Genomic DNA, 24,055 nt, shown 5'->3' with positions numbered 1-24,055 from the left:
TGCAGAATTCTGGAACACACACACACACACACACACACAGTGAGAGAGTATAGAAACCTCAGCCAACCCTGTGCATCGAATAACAGCTATTTCCTGATTGTCAAGCCAATAGAATCACGGTGGTGCCAGAACAATTACATTGCATATCAAACAAGAGTACACGCACACACACACACACACACACACACACACACACATTCAATTGATATTATGTTGCTTTGCCATGCTCTCTCAACTGCAATAGTTCTGCTGGCAGTTCATATCACATTTCTCAGTGTGTAGTTCTGGTGGTCTTTCTTGTTATAGAAACAGCTCTGGCAGTGTGTGTGTGATGTGTGCATGCATGAAAGCACTGTGGTGGCCTTTGTTTTGTAGTTTATTGGCTTTGTTCCGTAGCCACTAATACATACTTTCCTTAACCTATAGTACATATTTCAGTTTTTGCCTTTATTTCAGCTTCCATTATTTTTGGGAGACTTGCTTTCAGTTTTCCAAAGAAATCAGCAAGGATATTTTTCCACACCTCCAAAGTTCAGTCTTAGAAGTTGTTCCGCTTCCCAGAATTCATGTGATCTCAAACTAAATAAATGATCTTGACATGTGGACTCTGGGATGGACAGTCCATTTTTCTGAGAGCACCAGCAGCTTCTTTGTTTCTTTTTTGTCTGTTTCCTTTTCTCTGTTTTTTAATGGCTTCTTAAGAGCTACACATAGTTTCAGACCCAAAGTGTTGAGTTCTCTTCTTTTCCTCACGATGGAAGGATGGACAGAAGCATCTTTTCAGATCTGAAGGAAGAGTGGAGCTTGATTTTCTCCTCAAAGATGAAAGCTTTATGTTTTTTTTTTGTTTGTTTTTTTTTTTAAAACCTGTCATGTCTGGCAATTTTTGTAATCGGAATGGTAATCCGAATGCACTGATGTACCAAACATATTTGGTTTCACAAGAAAAGCTCTATAGGTTACTAAAGCCTATTCTTGTTAAAGTTTGTATTTTATTTGTTTGGCCAGGCCTGACAGGCAATAAAGGAGAGAAAAAAGAGGACAGGAAAGAAAGAGAAGAAGGGGGAAAAAAAATAAAAATAATAATAAATCATAATAAATAAATAAATAAATAAATAAATAAATAAATAAAAATAAAAGAAACAAAAAAAAGAAAGAGAGAAAAATAAATAAAATAAGTAAATAAACAGACAACTAAATAAACAAAAGCTTTACGTTCTCTTTGATAGTCTTTTTTTTGTTTGTTTTCTCTGTATCTTCTAATAATCTTCTGTTTTTCGACCTATTTACCTTTAACTTTCACTCAGATATACCCAATGATACCCCAGATCACTGCCCATGGACTTACATAGAAAACCCATGCGAACACAGCTATATATTGCATATATAAATACATTTAAATGATGTAAACAATAAATAAGGCACTAAAAAAGTATAAAGCACAAGATAGAAAATTATTAGACGATAAAAGAATGAAGTACAATAAGATTAAATCCAAGACGTCATGAGTTATTACTGTTATTTCTGCTATTTAAATATAATTGCATAGTTACGTGATTAATGATATTGTCAGCAACATAATGAATTACACATTCTTTCGGTTTACAGGCTTCATTGACAGGTTTGAATCTGACTTTCTCCTGTTTGTTTTGATGCCAACAATTGGCCAACATGAGAAAATGTAAAGATTTTTTTCCTGTCTGTATAACAAGAATATAAGCTCAAAGCAGTTCTTTAATTCATAATAAAATGCATCCAAAAAGTGTAGATTTAAAGTGTAGAATCTACTCTTCTGACTGAATTTCCCCGCTGTACTGAGAAATAATTGAGGTGGAATTACACAGTGCCATTATCCCAGGCAGTAAAGGTGACTTGTAAGGGTTAAGTGTGAATGAGGACATTTAAGTGTATCTGGAGATCCCTCACATTTCAGCCCCTCATTTGAGGGCTCCCCCACCGTCTGCTCTCTCTGTCTTAAACACACTCATGTTAATTTCTCTCTCTCTGTTCAGCTCTCCTTTGAGTTATGGTTGGCACATTAGGCAAAGTGATTTTTGGGTGTTTTGCCAGAGCTTTTTAAAGCTGACTCACTCCACAATGGCCCTTTCAGTGTCTGGATATTTCTGGCCCCCAGATCCTTTTTCTCAACTATATTTTAATGTACCACCGAAATCCGACTGGCCTTTGTAGACAGTGCCACCATTTTGCTTCACCCCACTCACCCGCAGGCTGACACAGCTTTCACTGCGAACTGCATATCCCACGTTTCATTGCATCCAAATGGACTCGCCGAGAGTCAGTTATGAACCAAAGGGCTTTTGGGATCAGTAGTTGTCATTTAGGATTAGCACGACTGCCCACAATCAAGCTGTGCTTGCCAGTGGCTGTACAGTCGGAAAATGTATTACTTTCATATTTTCCTAGTCAGAGCTAACTGTCTTTATAATCCAGTGCACTGTACAAGTACAGTAGTTCTTGCTTTATCATTATACGTATAGTCAGAGACCACCATTCATTTTTTTTTCATTTCCAGGCAGAAAACATATCACTGTTGTTGGAACAAAACCTCATATCTGCAAAATGGTAACTTTACAAGAGAAGGAAAAAACATACTTTACTTTTAAAGTAAGTCAACGGAACCAGAATTTTTTACAAGTAATTTTGGGCCATTTCTTTTGGTCCATTCTTCATGAAATTTACATCCAATGTAAAGAACAACAGGCTGAATGGAGATTTCATCATTATGCAACTGAGCTTTTATTACATGTCAGTGTAGCTGTTATCAGTTTTTTGCTTTGTGAGATGAGAGAGCCTGAGTATGACAACTAACATCTGTGTTCCTCCTTTAAAACGGTACGATGTTGAGAATTCTTGTCTTGTATGATATAGTGCAAAGCGTAAATCAGATCTGTGAAGAAATATGTGGCTGTAGAGTCTAGTCTGGCTCAGCGTCTCTGTCTCTTGAAACATGCAGTGATGTTTTCAGCAACTTTGACGTTTTGAGTTTGATTTGTTTAGAAGAGTTCCTCTAGGTTTTTTTAACATTCACAAATGTTTTTTTCACTATATAATGTTTAGTATGTTGGAAGTGAGTGCTATGCGTGTAAGAACATGGCATAGAGTCGAGAATGTCAAAGAAATTCAATAAGCTTGGGAATCATTCTGGCTTGTACTGTTCTTGCATGGAAATCCTCTTAAAGGTTTTGCCTACATTTTCACATATACTCTCAGGCCCAATCCAGTTTCACCCCTCGCCCCTACCACTCGGCCCTTAGCCCTCCATTTTTGTGCGTTCACCTCTAGGGTTAGGGTGTCCCAATTTTTGTTGAGATAGAGTGGTGGGGCAAAATGTTAGGGCTGTATCACACTCCAAACAGAGTGTTATAAGGAAAAAAAAGGCAAGATGGCTGCAAATGTAACACAAATGTAATTATTTTCTCTTTTAAAAAATGACAATAAACATTGTTTAGCTTAGTTTTATGTCGTTTCAGTGTATTATGGTCATTTTCTTCATAACAAGCACCAAAAAATTGCTTATAGCATGCTATTATCTCAGTAGCTAGGTAGCTAACGTTCCCGTTCCACCTTAAATAGGCTAGCAGTGTTAACACCTGAAGCGCCAGAAGGTAACTGCTGCACCATTTAAGGTGGAACGGAAAAAAATTGAGCAAGAAGCTGGAGAATAGCTGATTTCAACTTCGTATCACGAAAGAATTAGGAGTGTATGATACAAAATAATTGTCTTATTCCCCTCTTTGAAAGCGTATAATGCTCTAAATGTAACTATAGCCCAGCAGTGAGGAGCCGAACTCTTCCCTTCTCTGGTATCACTGGAGACGGGCCGGTTTGCCTACCGAGCAGCGCTAGTAGCTGTTAATGAAGCAATGTGTTTTTATTTTTTTATTTGAGGGTCCCATTTCTTAGGGCAAGATTTCAACCACTACCCACTGTTCAACACTGTTCAAAGGGGTTAGGGTGACACTCAAAAATAAGGGGTACGGGTAAAAAGAAGAAATGGGATCGGGCCTCAGTCTCTCTCTCTCTCTCTCTCTCTCTCTCTCTCTCTCTCTCTCTCTCTCTCTCTCTCTCTCTCTCTCTCTCTCTCTCTCTCACTCTCTCACTTTCTCTCTGCCTGAACTAAAGCAAACATTGGGCATGGCAGCTCACAGGAAATCCTCCCCCATCTGCTGCTTGTTGAAAGCATCAGCATGGTGAAGTGGCGTTATGGGATGTTAATATGAACCCCCCAGCATTAGACTATTCTGGGTTATCATAACCTACCTCTCCCTCGCTCCATCTCTCTTTCTCTCATCCTTTCTTCTGTCTTTCTGTGTCTCTGTAGACCCTCCTTCTGGGGGCCGTTGGGTTATATAGAAGATTAGTATGTGTGGGATGTTAAGGTCTGTGTGTATATGTGGCTGAAAACTGTCGCTCCAGTAAATAAGCTGTAGAATGGGTTGACCACAGACTGGACAATCAGATAAATAATACTAAACCAAGGCAGTTTCTGAGCATTCAAGGGCCTTGAGCTTCATCCTGCCTTTGTTCCTCAATGGAATTTGATAAATGTCTATAAAATGTAACAAATAATATTGTTCATGATGTTGTATACATTGTATAATATAATGAATAATTACAGTGAACGTACAATCTGTGTTTCCATTTAAACACTGCTTTTTCATTAAAATTAGGCCACAATTAACTGTTTAGTCAAAGAGCAGTTAGCATCAGCCTCAGATGCTCCACCCACGTGTACACGAGTGTTCGATATCTGCAGTAATTTAAGCAGGCCAGACTTTTGCAAGTTGACCAAGCCTTTTGCAATATAGTGAGATATAGTCACTGGATTGAAAAAAGATTTTGGAAAAAGAAATTTATGGCACATTGTGTGCATCTGCGCATGACATTAAAACAATGATCTGTGATTGATTATTTTGCATATCAGTTAAACAGCCCTTTCCTCTAAGAGAAGGTGATTCTTGGCCATGTTAAGGGTTAAAACGCGCCTGTAGGGTTGTAACTGTGTCACGGTTTCACTGTTGTTTTGGTGTATGTTTAGACCGTGACCTCATCGTTGACTATTCCAAAATACCCATTATAATCAATATTCATCTGTCCTTGTCTGTGAGTTATAGTTTCCTTAAATCAGCGATTCTGCGTATTCTGTAGCCATGACCCCTGCCTCTGGACTGCCCTGTAACGCACTACAATCTCAGAAATAAAGAGATGAAACTGGGGTGGTTTCCTCAATGGTACATCTCAGTACCTTTAGTCAGGGAATAACTGAACCATAATCTATAGAAATTATATTTTCTCAGCTGTATTGACTCACATGCAGATACTTGTTTTAGGTTCACAATTGGACTTTAGAACCTCTGTTGTACCTTTGAAGGAACATTTGTTGTTTGTAGTTTGATGAACAAAAAATGAACCTCCACGGAACTTTTATAAGTAAGTGATACTTTTTTGATCCCACAGCCGGGGAAGTTCCACCTCCACATTTAACCCATCCGTGAAGTGAAACACCACATACACACTAGTGAATACACACACACTAGGGGGCAGTGAGTACACTTGCCCGGAGCGGTGGGCAGCCCTATCCACGGCGCCCGGGGAGCAGTTGGGGGTTAGGTGTCTTGCTCAAGGACACCTCAGTCATGGACTGTCGGCCCTGGGGATCGAACCGGCAACCTTCTGGTCGCAAGGCCAGATCCCTAACCTCCAGCCCACGACTGCCCCAAATTATTTATTTATTTATAACAGCGCACAGCAGCTTTCTTTATATTTTCACATGCAAGAAGCGCCAGTAGATTAGCTTTGCAATCCACATTGATTGTAAACACTTGCTACATTGTTAGTCACACAGCAGCTACCAAACACATGGAAAACATGCCATCTTTAGCCTTGATGCACCAACAACTTCGCAAACATCTGACAGCTCTTTCACAAGTGAGTAATTCTGAACAAAGTGGCATGTCAGCTTTTTGTATGTTTTATTAGCGTAATTAGCTGATAATCATGTAAAGTTGATGCACATGATCAGAGCTAGGGGTTTGGCCCAAGTATAAAAAAGTTGTTCACAATAAGTGTTAAAATTTTAATTAAAATGTTTTAAAAAGTTAATATGACATCAGTATTTTAGTAACACTTTATTTTAATGGTCCACTGTAGATTCTTTGTAAATGTATATATTTAAGTAACATTCAACTAAATATCCATTAAATGCAACTGATTGTGAAGTTAAATGGTACTTGGATGGTCCACTGTAGGTGCTTTGTAAATGTTCAGTCAACCTTTAAGTAACATTCAACTAAATATCCATTAAAGGATAGTGTGAAAAAGTTTATTGAATCTATACATAAACCTAATCCTAGCCTTAACCTCAAGGCAAAATGTACATCTGCTCCTAATATAACGTTATTGATAATCAACTGAACATCACCAGAAAGCTTGTTAATGATTTAAGTGTCTGTAGATCATCTATAGGGGACCATCGAAATAGAGTGTGGCCAAAATTTCAAACCAAAACACCCCAGGACACCGGACTCTCTGACAAAAGAAAGAAACCTTGTTGTGATGCTGAAGAGTATAAAACATATTTCACTGTTCAACTACATAAAGAGGTTTCATGTAGTCTGTGTCACGACAATAACTAGGCTCATGCTTTAAGATGAATGTAAACTTTTTAGCGAGTTGGCAACTAACTCAAGGTTGCTAGTTAGTTTACACTAGCTGGCCTAACACTCTAGCTAGGTAACTTAATTTAAACTATAACAAGCTTAACAGTGGAAACAAGAAAACATAACCAAAACCTAAATCCAGTCCAAACATATTAAAAGACGTTTGTGTATAGGCCCTAAGTGACTGCTAAAGGGCTGCTTATATAGGAGATTTGGCCCTGGCTATACACACACATTAATCTCAGATAAGCATATTTGGCTCATGTCCTTTACATGGTGTACAGACCACAAATCTCACACGCACATGTACACATGTTTTTGGGGATAGTATGACCCCCCTTGCACATTTGGCCATTTCTCTTCAGAAAAACATGCATGTAGGAACTCTGCGGTTTCTCTACCATGTTTCTGCAGCAATCATTCACACTACGTTCGTCTCTGCTGATATTAATCACCACATGCTCTGCCTCTCTCTGCTCGTCCAGCTCGGCCTCCCCCATCTGCTTATTAGCACTGGGGGACTGCCCTGGCCACATCATTCTTCCTAAGATTCTGCGCTGGACTTGATTTTGCATAATAAGTGACCGGCTGCTGTAGTCCAATGGGAGGCTTCATAAAAGCAGGAATTCTCAGTTAGCCAGATAATTTAAGCCAAATGTCAAGGAGGAGAGGTGGAGGACATTCCTGTTTGACAGTCCTCACTTTTACCTTGTGCTACGAAGCTTTGCTGATAAATCCTGCTTTGTGAAATGTCCCACAGGACGAAAAGATGGCTCAGTTCCATAAAATGTTCAGTTTTACAAACTTAAGATTAGCTTAATCAATGTCTCTGTAACTAGTACAACAGTAAAATATGAAGAGTATTAGTATTAGTGATGTCACCAACTGCAGCATAGTACTGTCCAGTTGCTCTCGTTGGAGTAATTTTCTTCTGATAGTTTTCATTAATACTCATGAGGTGTTCGCATTTATGCATATGTCTGTGTACTGTATGCTTGATATGTATAGTTTTAGGATTAATAGATATTATATTGATGTTATTTCTTTTTTAATGTAGTTGCCTAATGAATTACATATCGCTGTTGTCGGAAGAAAACCTTGTATCTCCAAAATGGTAACCTTACAGGAGAAGCAGAAAAACCTACTTTACTTTTAATGTAAGTCAATGGAACCAGACATTTTTTTTCCCCAAGTTATTTTGGGTCGTTTCTTTTAGCCCATTCATCATGAAATTTACACACAATGTAAAGGGTAACAGGCATTTTAAAAATCATGTCAAAATTTGAAAAACGACAAAAATGGACATACAGGGTTTTCTACTGACAAGAGCAATACGTATCATTTTTACGTTTTTCTTAGACAGATTGGAGTCTGCATGACAAAAACCTGGCAAAACAAGACTGTTTGCACAGCAGTAACTTTTCACTGATTTAAACCGTGATAAAAAAAAATCACCTCTTACAAACACAAATGTGGTATTAATTTAAAGTTTAGAAACTGAAATTTTGACCGCATTTCTCTGCTTGTTTCAATAAGCTACACGTGAAAAATAATTAATATGAAAGTGTGACTTGCTTTTGTTATTGCTGGCAATAAGTGTGACGTCTAAGGAATGATTATTATTAAGTGGATGGAATGCGTCCAGCCTTCTTTGACGATGAAGTGATGGAGCAAATCTCTCTCTCTCCCTCTCTCTCTCTCTCTCTCTCTCTCTCTCTCTCTCTCTCTCTCTCCCTCTCCACCCCCCCCCCCCCCCCCCCTCTCTCTCTCTCTCTCTCTCTCTCTCTCTCTCTCTCTCTCTCTCTCTCCCTCTCCCCCTCACCCCACTCCTCTCTCTCAGGGCGTGTGACGGCAGAGCAGCTCTCCTCGTACGTGCAGCTGTTTCGGGGCAGTTGGGGTGCGGTGGAGAGTCACTGTGGGGTGCTGCAGCTGGGGTTGGCCACCGCTCATACGCTCCGCCACCCAGCCCTCACACACTGGGACGCCTGCCTAGCCTTCGAGAGGCTCCTGCTGCAGGTCAGCCAATCTCACCACTCATATTACCTGTCAATCACACATCCCACTGAGCATTCTCCCATGAGCAGCTAATATGCCTACACTACCTCTCTTGAAATAAGCCCCTTAAACCCTGAGGACCTGAGTGTGGGCCCAACACTTTAACTCCTTACTTCAAAACAGCACACTTTACATGCTAGTTTCATAGTAGATAAGATCCGAAGACTAATAATGAATAATTAGGCTAAAATTGGGAAGATTAAATGGAATCTTGGCAAATACATTTGCATGGAAAGTGACTGAATAGAGCGTGGAGACTAAAGAGGAGAATAAATTCTGTGTTACTCTTCTTGTAAACATCTGTTTTAACTACACCCACTTACATTTCACATTGTCACTGGAGTGATTTATTGCACAGCCACTTTGAGTGTATTAGAAGGTGCGAGAGTGTTCTACTCTGCAAGCATTCACGCTGGATGTTGGGGCCTTTTGCAAACTTTGGTTTGTAGACTTGAATAGTTTAACAAAATTTGCACATTTTTCCTCTTACCCCAACTGTAATCCATTAATGGCATGTTTGGTATGTGAAGTTACTTATGTAGTTTTGCAATGGAGCTACAACACTAGCATAACAGATGGTGGAAGCTTATATGTATGGAATATATCCATAGTTTCTAGGACTTTCACAGCTATTTTGCTGCTTTCTCTACACAACAGATCAGATAATGACTTAATTTGCAGTTGATTTTTCCCTTGAGAGAAAAGTCTGATGCAGAACAGCAAACTATTGTTGAGGCAGTGATGCAAAACATTGAAGACAAATTAAATCACACTGAGTAATAGAACACATTAGGGTTCCAGCAAGCAGTGTCTTTTTTTTTTTAGTATATTTAATTTATCCTTTTGCTGCTCCTCTTTGAATCAGTGACATTGGCTTTATGACTAGAGACAACTTATAAGAAGAGTAATACTAAATTACTTTCCTATTCTTTGGTGCAGAGCAAAGATGTAGAGGCAATTGCCTATTGAGCTTCTAGCTGACATCAGCCCTGCAACCCCCCTCAAAACTAAAGCGCTGTGCAGTGTGTCCTGCGTTTTTCCACCTAAAGAAAATACATAAACTCTCCTCCACCAATTGTTAGGTACATTAGCCTTGTAGCTCCATTGCAAAACTGTGTGTGTGTGTGTGTGTGTGTGTGTGTGTGTGTATGTATGTATATATACATGTAAACTGCAATGGCAGCTGTTAAACATGTATGAATCTAAAAAGATGCAAAAATGTAAATAACGCCATGGATGAGTTTATGTAGTGAGAACAATGCAATGTACAGAAAAATTCAAGCTGCTAATTTTGCTAACTAATGGAATAATTCAGTGTTTCGCATGCAGCTTGAATTGTTTTTGAATTGGTTTGTGTGACTGTCAAGTTGCATGGACATTATGTTGCAGGCAACTCACAACATTTAATTAGCTGTATAAAAGTTTACTCATGCAAAGCCAGTCTAAAAAGCAAACTTCAGATACCGAGCATGTCTTGGCTGATTGATTACATTTTAGAGGAATGTTAGAGGAAAATTGTACAGATTAGATTTCTCCACAAACTTACTGCATAGATGCAGAATTTTACACAGTGATGTGTGCTTATGAGTTTCTTCTGAGTTTCTTGTAAGTTTCTGCCGTGTAGCCAAATCCAGTCAACAGTCCACAGTTTGCAGGTGTGGAGAGAGAACATGATCCAGCTGTAAGCACCATCAGAGACAGCACTGCTGCAACAGCCACGAGTAAACAAGATCAAAATACAACACAGAGAAGTTCTGTAAACGTCTGACAAGGACCTACATTTGCGCACACACACACAACTGCCCTCCTCTGCTGTGTTTAGAGCTGCGGTGGCTTGTTTAGGAGCATGTGGGCGTGTGTTTAGCATGGCGCGGGTGTAGAGGTGAACAGGAAATGCCTTGACTGCGGCCCGTCTGGGACGGATACACGCGCGAGCACGTGTGAATGACCGTGAGTTGGGTCGGAGGTCAAATATGCTGGGCATGGAAGGAGGGAGTGATGGAGGCTGGGGAGGCACTGCGACTTATTTGGATGTTTGCGTATCCGTAAGAGTTTATGAATGGATATCCGGTTAAGGAAATGACTACAAATAAAGAATGAGTAGGTTTCGATTGAAATCAGTGCAGAGCTCTGGCTTATGCTTTTGCATCATGCTGAGAAATACACAGTAGCACTTCATAATAACGGCCCCTGATAAATAGCAATGTCATTATTATCTAATGGTGTGGTAACGACAGTTAATAATTATATAATTGTTACTTAATAAGTGCTGCAATTTTAATTATCAACCATTTACGTAGTGATGTACAAGTAAAGCACTGCAAACTTGCATAAATCTTTTATATTTAAGTGTAATAAAATATATATTTATGATTGCATTGTAAAGCCACTTTCTAATAGGGACCCAGTTGATCATAATTCATATTTAAAAATATCAACTCAGCATTTCATAAAAGTTTATGCATCACAAAGTAAATTCCTTATTCATTTGAAACAGGATGTAGAGAATTTAATTACAGTTATAATGAAATGTGCTTATGCAACAAAACGAGTTTGGTTTAGATGAACTCCAGTGGTCTGCGCAAAGCCAATTCCAGATTAATGTCCCTGTTTTTTGGAGTGGTATGTGCACCAAGCTCATTTAGATGTTATGGCCAGGTGTTCACATACTTTGTCCATGTAGTGCATGAAGGGAGAGTTGAGTGAAAGACTTCACAGAAAGATTTCATGGGGAATAATTTTGCTAGGACTGCCAGAGATAATCACATTGCACAAAGGCCCTCATTAGTTTCACAGACTCAGTTTGATAGAGTTGTGTGTTCCTGGAGCCGTTAAGCTATCAGCAGGACAGCACTGTGTTTAGGAACTTATTAAAGTAAATCAGAGAAAACGTGCAGCAGGCGGGAGCCTCCAGCCAAACCTCCAACCTGCCAAACAGCAGCAAGAGCACAACATACATACGCTCACCGACATACCTGAGTGAGGCAAACAGAGAGACCATGGAGTAACTATTAGAGTGCAGCATGTTTTTATATGAAATACTCTGGAATTTCTCAACATGATCTCTATCTGTAGCGTATGGTCAATTACCACAGACAATAATCTGCATGTGTTTCGAGTGTATTTCAAACAAAATCATTTCTTTTGAATCAACGGGTTTTTTGTTCTTTTCCAAGTTCAGGGAAATTGTTGTCTGTTATAACTGAGCATATGCTACAGATGCAGGAGATAGAGTTGAAAAATACTGGAAAATTCCTGTAACACCTTATGCGTTCAAGTGGAAATGGATCTGTTCAAAGTCAGACTAAAATCCTTTTAGTTTGAGTGATACTGTACCTTAATTATGTTTTTTTTTTTTAAACAACTGATGGAATATTCTTTTTTTGTCACTCAAAATCCATAACACTACCAAAACTTTATCAAGTGTTTTTATTAGTGCCTGTTTTAGCTCATTTTGAGCATGTGTCAACAATGCCAGCCACAGCTTTAAACAACTTTACACACATAAAATCATAATATTTTTTAGTAAATAAAAACAAAATATATGTTTTGATAGTGATATTTCATAAGATTACAATGGGATCTCACTGCTCACCATGTGGCCATCAGAGATTCTAAAATGCAGGGTGTGGCTAAAATAAGACTCTGCCTAAGGGTTAAAACTCTTTGGACCAGATTCATAAAGCTCAGCAGTAATCGCGCTGTTGTGCGAAATGTGCAGCACAGTAAATGAGAGCTTCATAAAGTCACTGTGGAGGTGATTAGCATGCTGGTGTCTTTTAACGCTGCAATATTTTCACTTGTGTTCTAGAAAAGAACCAATCAAAATCCACATGTAAATTAACTCATGCATATGAGAGACGCATCAAGTGAAGCTCTGGTTGGCACCACAAAATAAACCTGAACAAAGAAACAAAATCCAAAACTCTTAGAAACAGAAAAGTGAATTTTAATGGAAGAAGTGCTAATCAATAATAGTCAATTGTTTGGTAAATATGTTTTTAACTTTTAATCAAGAAGGAAATTATTTTTATTAAAATATGTTTTTACTATTAAAACATGTAATTATTTCATAAAGAGTGAATTGTAGGAATTATATTGTAGCATATCGTACTACTACTACCATTAGTACTACTGCTACTACTACTACTAATAATAGTAATAATTCTAATTAATGGGGCTGAATCTTAAATGGCTCCCTGTTCCCTACATAAGAATTTGAATACCAGATCCTGCAGCCCAACAGTGCAAAATTCAGCCAGGAAATAGTCATTTGTTACTCAAACACATCCATTGTCAATAAATGAAGCACTTTTTGGCTGTAGAGGCTAGAATTTCTAGGCTTTCATAACTAGCACTCTATTTAGAGAGTTTGGGATTCAGCCTGGGTTTAACGCAATTTCTGGAACATGGAAATTTGAAGCGTGTAAATCATTCAAGTGACATTTTTAGACTTTTATACTGCCATTTTACAGTTAATCATAAGTACATTCATTCAAGCCTGTGATATTAATGGTGGAGATGTTTAGGCTGTTAACTGTCTTTTAGCCTGTTAGCTAGCTGACCAGCCTAGTTCTAGTTAGCAACTTAAGTTGTAAACCCCTCAATTTAAACAAAAACGGATTCTTACTTCATTAATATACCCGGTGGTCCATGTGAGCAGCATGAGACTTGCTGTGACGCAGTAATGCAGAGTTCAGGTGTTGTGAGGTGGTCATAGGTGTGGGTAGGTTGTGGATTTTACAATGGCTTTGAACACGGCTCAGCCAATCAGATTTTAGGATCGATTCGTTTTATAAATAAATATAAAACTCCACACTGTTATTCTGTATCGGTTGTTTCTTACTCCCACTCCTAGCATTGGTCACCGAGGACCTTGATACAGTAGCAGGGTAATTGAATTATAAGCCAGTGGTTTAAGGGGTTAATGCACACTATTAAGTGGCCCCAGACTTTATCTGAAATCATTTCGAATTGGACTAAAAGCATTTCTTGGCTAGTATTATCCTGCTGTCCACAATAGTCACTCTGTAACAGCAAAAGTCCAGCAACGCGCCATTACAACAGAACCTGAACGGCCCTCGCAGGAAATGATGTATTTTTCTAACCCTAGAAACCACTGCAGTAATGCTGAAATTATTTTTGCTGCTAATTGTGCTGCTTCTAGAAATCTGAGGTGCCTTACTCGGCATCTTTTGCAGAGCTTGCTGAACTTTTGTGGAGAAGCACTCAGCATTTTTCTTTAGTGAAGGAGCATACAGAAAAGGAGGAATAGAAGCAGAAGTTGCAGTTTTTAAAGAGAGAAACAATAAATCTCAGAACCCTTTTGGTAGGTCACAGCATCTATCTGCAAACAGAGAAGTACTTGACAGTATACAGTGCATCATTGACTGATCAAGTAAGCCAGACCTACTCATGATCAATGATCATGACAAAGAAGCTGCATCAAGCGCTGCTAATGGCATACATTCATTTATGACTGATTGATGATTGCTTAGTAGTTGCTCTCTTCAAGTAGAAGACACAGTGAGGCAGGAGCAGTGACATAATTCTCTGAAGGTTTGGGCTCTTGTTTTTCTTCATTTTCTACAGGAACATTTAAGCCCCCTTCACACACAAAGTCTTACTTGTTGATTCAACATGAATTAAACGGGAGGAGTTAAGTGTGAACACCAGCCAAAATCTTAAGACCTTCACAAGGCCTTGTACAAAATATTGGGGTATTACTGGGAGGGTTCATGTGTGAACCAAAGCCAGTATATTGCCAAGAAAGGCAGTGATTTGTTGACTATGACTGGGAAAGCAGAACATTTTCGCAACACTTTTGTTTTGATAGTTCATCTTTTTACATTTTTTGAAATTTAGTTTCACATGCATTGCAAATGCTGCGACCCTGACAGAGAAGCAGCTTAGAAGATGGATGGATGGATGGATGAATCGCAAATGTGTGTTGTAGCAGATGCAAGACCCTTTTGTCTGAATTGAACAATTTTTAAAATAAATGTCTGACCTATGCCAGGGGTCATCAACCCAAATGTTAAAAAGAGCAGTTTTGTCAAGTTTCAACAAAAATCTAACCATCTTGGGAGCCACAACATTTCATGTTAATTTTGCTAAAGTATCATTTTACCATCTTGACTTGTAAGTATGTCTCAGTATGTTATAATGTCCTATTATAGGCTAAAGATATAATATAAATGAAAATGGAGACTTACTTTGTTCTACTTTAGGGTCAGACACTTTTCTCGCATCTCCGGCAGGAAACTTTTCCGCATTTCTTAAGAGGCTGAAGTTGCTTCTCATTTGCCAGCTTCTTGTTTGAATTTCCTGAGGTTCCAGAATGTAGCAATCTATGTAGCTAACTTTTGCATCATTTAAGGTGGAACATGAAAATTCAAACAAGTAGCTGGCAAATGAGAATCTAACTTCAGTTTTGTGGCTTTTTAGTCTTTGCCAGTTTCTTGTTGCAGATTAAATGTATCAGAACACCAGCTGGAGTGATTATAAATGCAAATAAGTCCATTTGTCTCCATATTATCAACTTTCATCTTGAATCTTTCTCTTTGCCTTTTCGTTGGCTACTAACTATCTGAGACTGTTGTCTGTGTTGCTATGGTGACCAACAGTCTGCGCACCAACCTTCATGGTTAAAGGGTGAATAAGCAGCTCTACATTAATTCCAGCGTTTAAGAGTTAGAATGATCAGCAGAGCTTTATTTACTGCAAAGGAGGATTATTTTATTTTTGCCTGAAAATCTAATTCTGCTGGGGAGCTGCAAAAGGTCAGTAAAAGGGCTGTGAGTTGCTGAGCCCAGACCTGTGTTAACTTTACAGCTTTGTGTAACCCTTAATTTATTTAATTTCCAGGCAAAATGTTCATTAAGTAGAAGTTATTCGTTTTTCAGCATCAGGAAGCCAGCAGAAAACATACTTAGAAGAAAATTTCACAGAATGACCAAATACAATATCACATTTGTTGGTGTTTATTTTGTCAACCCTTTGCTTTTCTTATAGCTTCCGTGATTTAGGGAGGCTTGCTCTGAGCTTTGAATCTACTTTTGATCCATATACTCCCAAACACATTCAGTGATGTTGAGGTCTGGGCTCTGTAGTAGCCAGTCCATTTTTCTGAGAACGTATGTGCTGTGATCGTATTTTGTTCCAGAGCCAAGACACATTTTTCATCTCATTGGTGGGTAGTGCTGTCGCCTCACAGCGAGGAGGGCCTGGGTTCGATTCCCCGGCCGGGCGACCAGGGTCCTCTCTGTGTGGAGTTTGCATGTTCTCCCCGTGTCTGCGTGGGTTTCCTCCGGGTTCTCCGGTTTCCTCCCACAGTCCAAAGACATGCAGTCAGGCCAATTGGACATGCTAAAATTGCCCCTAGGTGTGAGTGTGTGAGTGACTGTCTGTGTCTGTCTGTCTGCCCTGCGATGGACTGGCGACCTGTCCAGGGTGTATCCTGCCTTCCGCCCGAAGACTGCTGGGATATACTCCAGCACCCCCCCGCAAACCTGACGGAGAAGTGGCTTAGAAAATGGATGGATGGATGGTAAATACAGCTTGAAAAACAGCATCAGTACCAAGGTTGAGAAAAGTCCAAGCATGCTGGAAGTGCCATACGTTGCAGTTAACTGTCTGGTCCTGGTCCTGGTGTATTCATGTTTGCGGTTCCCTTGGTCTGCACCAAAGCAGAAACTGATACATTATTGCATTTTAGTTCTGGTTTGCTCACACTGACATATTTATCATCAAATTAAAAGATGTAAACAAGGTCAGACGAGTAAAAGGTCGCAACTGATTGGGCAGATTTCATGATGTACAATAACTCATAATGGAACCTCGTAATGTCTAACTTGCATTATGATTGAGTGTCATATACTGTTTACTGAAGTAGCAGTTATATCAACATCTTATGTAGTGTGAATCAAATAATGTACAATTCAGTAATATTTCAACAATATTTGTCAGTTTTCTCTTTTTAGAGCACGATGTAAAACACGACGTAAAACAATTTGACTCACTCTCTTCTCCAACTGCTGTTTCTCACCTCGTCCCTCCTCTGTGTGTGCGCCACTCACTCGAGTCTCAGTGCTCATCGTAAGGCACAGATCTAATATGCCGAGTAGCATCACGTGCGATATTTACAACACATGTCCATTAAAATAGGACCACCCGGTCGAAATGAAATAATTCTCTTTAGTTTATTAGTTATAGACCCAGGTCTGCATAGGACAGCACCTGGGCCCGGACTCGGACCGCGGCCCACCTATTAGTGACCTCTGTTATAGAGCAATAATCCACAAGACTCCCTCTGGTACTGTGGTTTTGCATGACGCAGTCGGGTGAAGTCTCTGTAACAGCCTTGAGTGGCTTATTGCTTTAGCAAAATGGAGAAACCTTGGCAGCTGAATACATAATGTGAATTATGAGTGCAGTCAAATGTGTATATTGATCATTTTATAATGACTTCTGACTTGCCTCAGCCCAGTTTTAATTGTTAACTGTAGATCAACTGCCTGATCTACAGTTACCAAATCAAACTTTTGGAAAGATGATAAAGCACGTACATGTGTCAGAACACCATCAGAAACGCACCTGGATAGATGAGACGACGATTCATTCTGTCTTTGGTCCATTTTGCACTCATACTTCAAACGAACTGCACCAGAGTTTGTTTTAAAGTGAACCCAAGCCGACCTGTTAAGGGGGCCTCAGTCAACTTCTATGGTGTGCATCAGAGATCAGATGGCAGTTTCCTTCCTTACTGTAATGAACCGCACTAACAGAGCAGTCACACCGTTTGTTTTATCCAAATCCACCAAGTCTACGAAGTCTGAACGCAACCTGAAAGCAGGAACATCAGTATCATATGTTAAGGGAATTCTGTGATAAATATAAGGCTCATTATTTATCTAAATATATTACATATTATATCACTAAAACTGGAAAGCAGTAGCACAGTACACTGTTAGAAATAAAGATTCTGTTCAGGTACATTTGTTGTTCATCAAAGTACAAACAACATAAATGTTCCCTCAAAGGTACAACAGTGGTTTAAGGTCCAATCGTGGACCTTATATAAGTTTTTCCAGGTGAGAAGTACAAATTTGTATGTTTTCATAGCTAAATATTTTAAAACAGAGCAGTAAAATAAAAGCTTGAGGAATTGAGACTGGGTGTGTGGAGTCAGTACAACTTAGAAAAGATCAATTTAATGAATTATGGTACAGTTATGTTCCCTGACTGAAGGTACTGAGATGTACCTTTGAGGGTACCACTCCAGTGATGAGAGTACCGTACTGCCTGGTACTGACCGTTTCATACCTTTATTTCTGAGAGTGTATGTCATTATCCAGATATACAGGTATAGACCAAAAGATAGTAAACATTATAAATATCCTATGAAAAATGATGTTGATTCTGTTCTAGTGCGTGTATGAGGGAAATGGAGTCTGAACCTTTCCTTGTTGAAGTGTGCAGACTCTAAAAGTTGATATCCTGTAATTATGAGGCAATCTCCCCCGATTCAGATCTCCGTGTTTGGCCTCGGGCGTACAGCGCTCTTTTCTGTTTGCATTCTAAACACTGGCCGTAATGCGAGCCCCGAGTTTTATCAGGGAATTAACTAAAATGAGTTTGCTGTACTTTTCCGCTTCCCTCCTGTTTATTTTATTTCTCTGTGTTTTCTTTCCATAAGAGGGTTCCTGTTCTCTGGTATTAAATGGTTGACTTTTCTGCCTCATGGTCATCCGGCGCGTGAATAGAATTCTGGGTACTGCTTACCGCATGTTAATGAAGCTCCTGCCCAAACTGACCAAACCCTATGTAGCCACACCCCACCATTACATAGAGACATTGACTTGGTTTACTTTCAGACATATCAGTGTAGAAACATTCAGCACATTGAAATGTGTTCTAATCCTAGTTTTGAACCTAGCCCATATCAAATGAATTGTGTTGTGTAATATGAATTTATGCTTATAAGCCTGTAATTACAGCTGTTATTCCATGCGATTAATGTCTGTCTTGATTTGGGATTGGCGTGGTTATTTAAAAACACAATTATTTAAACTCAGATTCGTCTTATTATTTGTTTGGGTTCATGAAAATGCATATGTAGTTTGGAATTTAAAAAATTCAAAGTAGTAGTCCATAATGTGTTTGGCTGAGCAGGTAATTTAGAACTGCAGACAACGCTAGGATTAATATCAAGGAGCTGATACTGTATCTCACACAAAGCCAAATGGCAAAATCTAGTTTCAGCCATATATACAACAAAGATAAATTACAGCATAAACTGAACAATCAGATACAGATCCCCTCTCATGCTGAGTCTGTTGGACTATGCAAATGTCTGGAACCCCATTCATTTTTTTTATTTTTCAGCAAAACGGCCATCAACCAAAAACAGCATCTGGAAAAAAGCAGACATTTCATAGAAGCCGGCAAATCAACATGTAACATCAAATTTTTGAATCTATCTACTCTTGCCTTTGTTTCACCCTCTGCTCTTTTCCAGAGGTTTGCAAAGAAATCTACAGGAATATTTTTAAACACCTGTGTTCAGACTTAGGAGTTGGTCGCATGTTCTGCTTGTCGCAAGCCAAGGAATCACTAACGCATTGAGTAATGTTGAAGTCTGGGCTCTGGAGTGGTCAGTTCATTGTTCTGAGAACAGAACAATGTCCCACAGCAGGACAATTCACATTGCTACAGCAGCAAATTGAGAACACGGCATGCAAGAAAAGAAGTAAAAAGAAGAGAATTAATAAAGTAATTAGCCTTGTTGATTACTTAACAAGGTAACAGCTTGTTACCTCTTACCATACAGACGATATGTATAATGCTAAAGATGAAAAATAAGATATGAATATGAACTCTATCCTTTAGAAAAACACTATTCACAAACTTAATGATATAAACAATTATAAATTAAAATAGAGCAAAAAATATTTACACTGTAAGGATATTTCACCTGAATTGCACAAGGAATACTGGACACGGAGAATTTATTATATTACACATGGGAATGGAGATGAATTAACAATATAACCATTATCTCTGATTAATACACACTGTGCACTATATCACAACTATTACTGTAATGACACATCTCACTCTGCATTTTACACTGTAATATTAATGCAACACCGAGTTAGACGTGTCTATAATCTGTGCTTTTAGTTTACCTCATATCACTCAGTGCCTGCTATCATGTAAATACAACAAATCTGTCTCATTTGCCATGTAAATATGCAAATAGATGTAATTTTATTTTATTTCTCTTGTACTTTAAGTTATGCCTAGATTTAATTCTATTTTCTATATTTTTCTGCATAGTATATGTAAGTTTTATGTGGAATGATGTGTTGCTACTGAAACACTGCAATTTCCCAATTTCTGCCTGCCTGCCTGTCTGTCTGTCTCTCCATCCATCCATCCATCCATCCATCCATCCATCCATCCATCCATCCATCCATCCATCCATCCATCCATCTATCTATCTATCTATCTATCTATCTATCTATCTATCTATCTGTCTGTCTGTCTGTCTGTCTGTCTGTCTGTCTGTCTGTCTGTTCATCTATTCATCCATCCATCTATCTATCCATCCATCCATTGCGCTCTCTCTCTCTCTATCTATTCATCCATCCATCTATCTATCCATCCATCCATTGCGCTCTCTCTCTCTCTCTCTCTCTCTCTCTCTCTCTCTAAATCAATCAAAATAACAAGAAATCTTTACACTGTAGAGAGTATTTTACACATATTGTACATGAAGTATTGATTATATTGCACACAGGAAAATCATTTAGTCATTTTTGACTTTTTTCTGTGATGCTTCCCTTTTTTATGCAAGTGAATTATTTTACATCATCTCAGAAAATCTCTTTACTAATCTCCTGAAAAATGAATATCTTTTACTTAACAGACTATATTGTCTGGAAATTAAATAAATGAAGGGTGGTGTCTGACTTTTGTACTGTACTTTAGGTGACCAGACAAGAACAAGCACAGGTTTTTAATCATATTTGTCTAACACAACAGCACAATCTTAGTTACATCACAGTCACAGCTGCGTATAATAAATGAAGGTTTAACTTTCAGTTCTTCTTCTTTTGTCATATAAAGAATGTGCCTATTGAGATGAGGAATGTTACAATTAATTAAACGTGATTTTAATTTTAATTTAAAGTCATTGATTAAAAGTCTTATTCTCAAGGAATCGTCAGTGATTACTTGATAATTTGCATAATTATAATGAGATTCTAATAATTATAGTTATTATAATAAGATTTCTACTACACTCTTTTACAGGAAACGAGTCACGTTTTTTTGTATTTAAAGCTCTGATTACTGGATTAATTCATGACATTAGTGACCAACTGGTGTCCAAGTTGATATATTGGAATATAATTCAAGCTATTATTGACTTCAACAGTGAAGTCTTTAGGTATGAAACTGTTGTTAGGTCTGCATCCTGATTGGGTTGGTTAGTGACCTGCGGTCATTTTGTCTAAACTTTCTCTCCAGTAGGGTTTTCTTTTTAAACTCAGCTTATATGTCATTGCAGTGCTCATTGCATAGGTGATGACACTAATGCTGCGTTATATTTGTCATAGGGCTGAATTATTATAGGTTTGGTCGTAGACCCACTGAGAGGAGTAACCAAGGTTACTAATGGTGTTTGTGTAAATTAGCGTAAGAGCACAGCTTGGGTAAACAGCCCTGGCACGAAGCTGTTCCCTGCAGAGACAGTGGGCATGGTGCCCACCAGCCTGGCACTGCCACACACTGCTGAGCCTGTGCCTGGTGAAGCCCTGCACAGAGCAGCGCTTGTGTGAGAGAGATGGACGGACAGACAGACAGACCATGGGCGTGGAGGTTAGCTTCGTTTCTAAAAGGGTGATTGAGCAGGTTTGGGTTGTTTCCAGTGTGGGGCAATAGGCAGGAGTCAGGATCACAGCTCTGTGTGTATGTGTGGTGATGCGGTCAAGCAAGGCTGTCAACAAGTATTCTCTTTCACCTTTCTTGTAACCTCACTGACCAGAACTGACTGACCTCTTCAGAGAGCCCGTGTTTGTGTGCGAGTGTGTGTAATTACATACTGACCGTAAGAAAAAAACACACTCAAGTTGTTTTGGAGCTGAGGTTGCTTGTGAGATAGACACTGCTGATTAATCGCAGACAGACAAAACAGCAGTAGATTTTGGGCTTCTGAATACAGTTCAGTATATTTTCACCCAGTATGTTGTACTGGTAATGAGAGATGACAATAAAGGAGAATAGGAAACTTTACTTATATAGTACCTTTCATTCTCAAGAGCAGCTCAAAGTGCTTAGCGAAAGAAAGGGGAAAAAAGGAAACGTTGTGTGATGCAGTTGTATCAGATTTTGCCCTGTTTCTGGGATATTGCAAGTTCAATCCCCAGCCATCTACGACCAGGAATCTCAGAGAGCAAGGCACATGTATAGAAAGACTCCAGGGGGAGCTTGAACCCCTGCCTCTTTATCCTCAGGGGTTTACAAGTGTCATCTTGATTGGTGTGCATAATAACTGGCTCAGACATTCTTCAAGAGCTGGATGAGCAAGATGATGTTCAGCATCGCCCCACAAGTTGAGCTTGTGGATCAGCTTAGGTCAGGATCTGCAACTCAAGTGTTAGGAAGAGCCATTTTGTCCTTTCAGCAAAATTCAGGCCACCTTGTATGACAACATTTGATGTCCATTTTAAAATCTTGGCTGTAAAAATGATGGATTTGCTAATGTGCTAGTAAAAGCTAAAAGATATATAATGTGAAACGTAGACTTACTTTGCTTTAAGCTTTAGCTCAGCTGTAGCTGCTTTTCTTGAATCTCCGGCAGGAAACTTTTCACGAAAGCACGATAGTTTCTTGCAAAATGTCTCTTAATGTTTGACTTTTTACAGGGCTTAAGTCAGCTTACCATTCGCCAGCTTTTCCAAATTTTCACATTCCAGCTTAAATGATGCCTGAGGTGCCAGAATGTAACTGCGACACTATTTAAGGTGGATCAGGAAAGCTTAATTAAAGCTGGTGAATAAGAAGCTGGTGAATGTGAAGCTGGTGAATGAGAAACTGACCTCAGCTTTGTGCCTTTTTAGTGTTCGACAGTTTTTCATCACAGATAATGTATCAGGAGACAAGCTGGAGTGATTATATATGCAGGTAAGTCTGTCCATTCAGCTCGATGTCTTAAATCATTCGCTTTGATTTTCGTTACCTACTAGCTGGGCTAGTAGTCTGCGCACCAGCCTTCAGGGTAAAAGATGATAAGGTGAATTAGCAGTCATGGGCGACTTTAACACCAGAGTTTAAGACCATTTATTGTTAAAACTGTGTTGAATGATCAGCAGAGCTTTATTTTACTTTTTCACTCAAGGTCCACTTATAACATTTATGGTTTTATTACCAAAAACAGTCTTAATTCATTTTAATATGGTCCTTTTCTATCCTCTCTTCACCCCTTAGAGTTAAACAGGCTGAATTTGCTACTATGCCTTTTAAGACTGCTATATAGTAAATGAGCTCTGTTCTGATTGACTGGCCTGTATTGTGCTTTATTCCACAGGCTTAGATATTTTATTATGAATGGGCAGGGCTGAACAGCTCTGGACTGAATAGATGGATATATGCAAGTTGGTTCTTATGATATCACAGAAAAAATACATTCATAGCTAGAAATTAAAGCCTATGCTGATACACTGTGATAAACTGTGACTGAGGCAGTAACCTTCTTGTCATTGGAGTGGTACCATCAGGGGTCCATCTCAGTCCCTTTAGACAGGGAACATAATTGTACCATAATCCATTGAAATTATTTGCTCTAAGCTGTATTGACTCTACACACCCTGTCTTGTTTCCAGGCTTTTATTTTATTGTTCTGTTTTAAAGCATTTGGTTATGAAAAGATACAGATATGTACTTTTCACCTGGAAAAACTTATTTAAGATGTGTAGTTGGACCTTAAAACCACTGTTTTGCCTTTGAGGGAACACTTACATTGTTTTTACGTTGATGAATGAATAAAGTATCTGCACAGAGCCCTAATTTCTAACAGTGTACCTGGAGAAAGGAAAGGAGTAATTAGACAGTGCAGTTCAATACATTTCAATAAGCACTCACTAAGTGCTCACTTAAGTGCTGTATGAAGTCTGTGCTTGAAGACAGCAAGACAGTCTGCTGTTCAGACAGCCTGATGGACTAGATGAGATCTACTTTGAGCAAACTAAAAACATTCTCATTATAGTGTTCAGTTCAGCCCACGTCTTCATTATGAGTCAGTTGTTATGGTGTTT

The 24,055-nt window shown here is 38.9% G+C and overlaps 1 protein-coding gene across 1 annotated transcript in view; it reads left to right on the top strand.

The window, feature by feature from the left end:
* The window catches only part of scfd2 (sec1 family domain containing 2), a 231,333-nt gene that overhangs the window by 36,704 nt on the left and 170,574 nt on the right, over positions 1-24,055 (top strand). Inside the window, exon 4 of the mRNA XM_017687970.2 lies at positions 8,521-8,696. Within this exon, the coding sequence (XP_017543459.2) occupies positions 8,521-8,696 (176 nt within the window). The remainder of the gene's footprint in view (positions 1-8,520; positions 8,697-24,055) is intronic.

Source organism: Pygocentrus nattereri, chromosome 4 (assembly GCF_015220715.1).
Source record: "Pygocentrus nattereri isolate fPygNat1 chromosome 4, fPygNat1.pri, whole genome shotgun sequence".
Classification (NCBI taxonomy): domain Eukaryota; kingdom Metazoa; phylum Chordata; class Actinopteri; order Characiformes; family Serrasalmidae; genus Pygocentrus; species Pygocentrus nattereri.
This window is presented reverse-complemented; position numbering and strand designations above follow the sequence as displayed.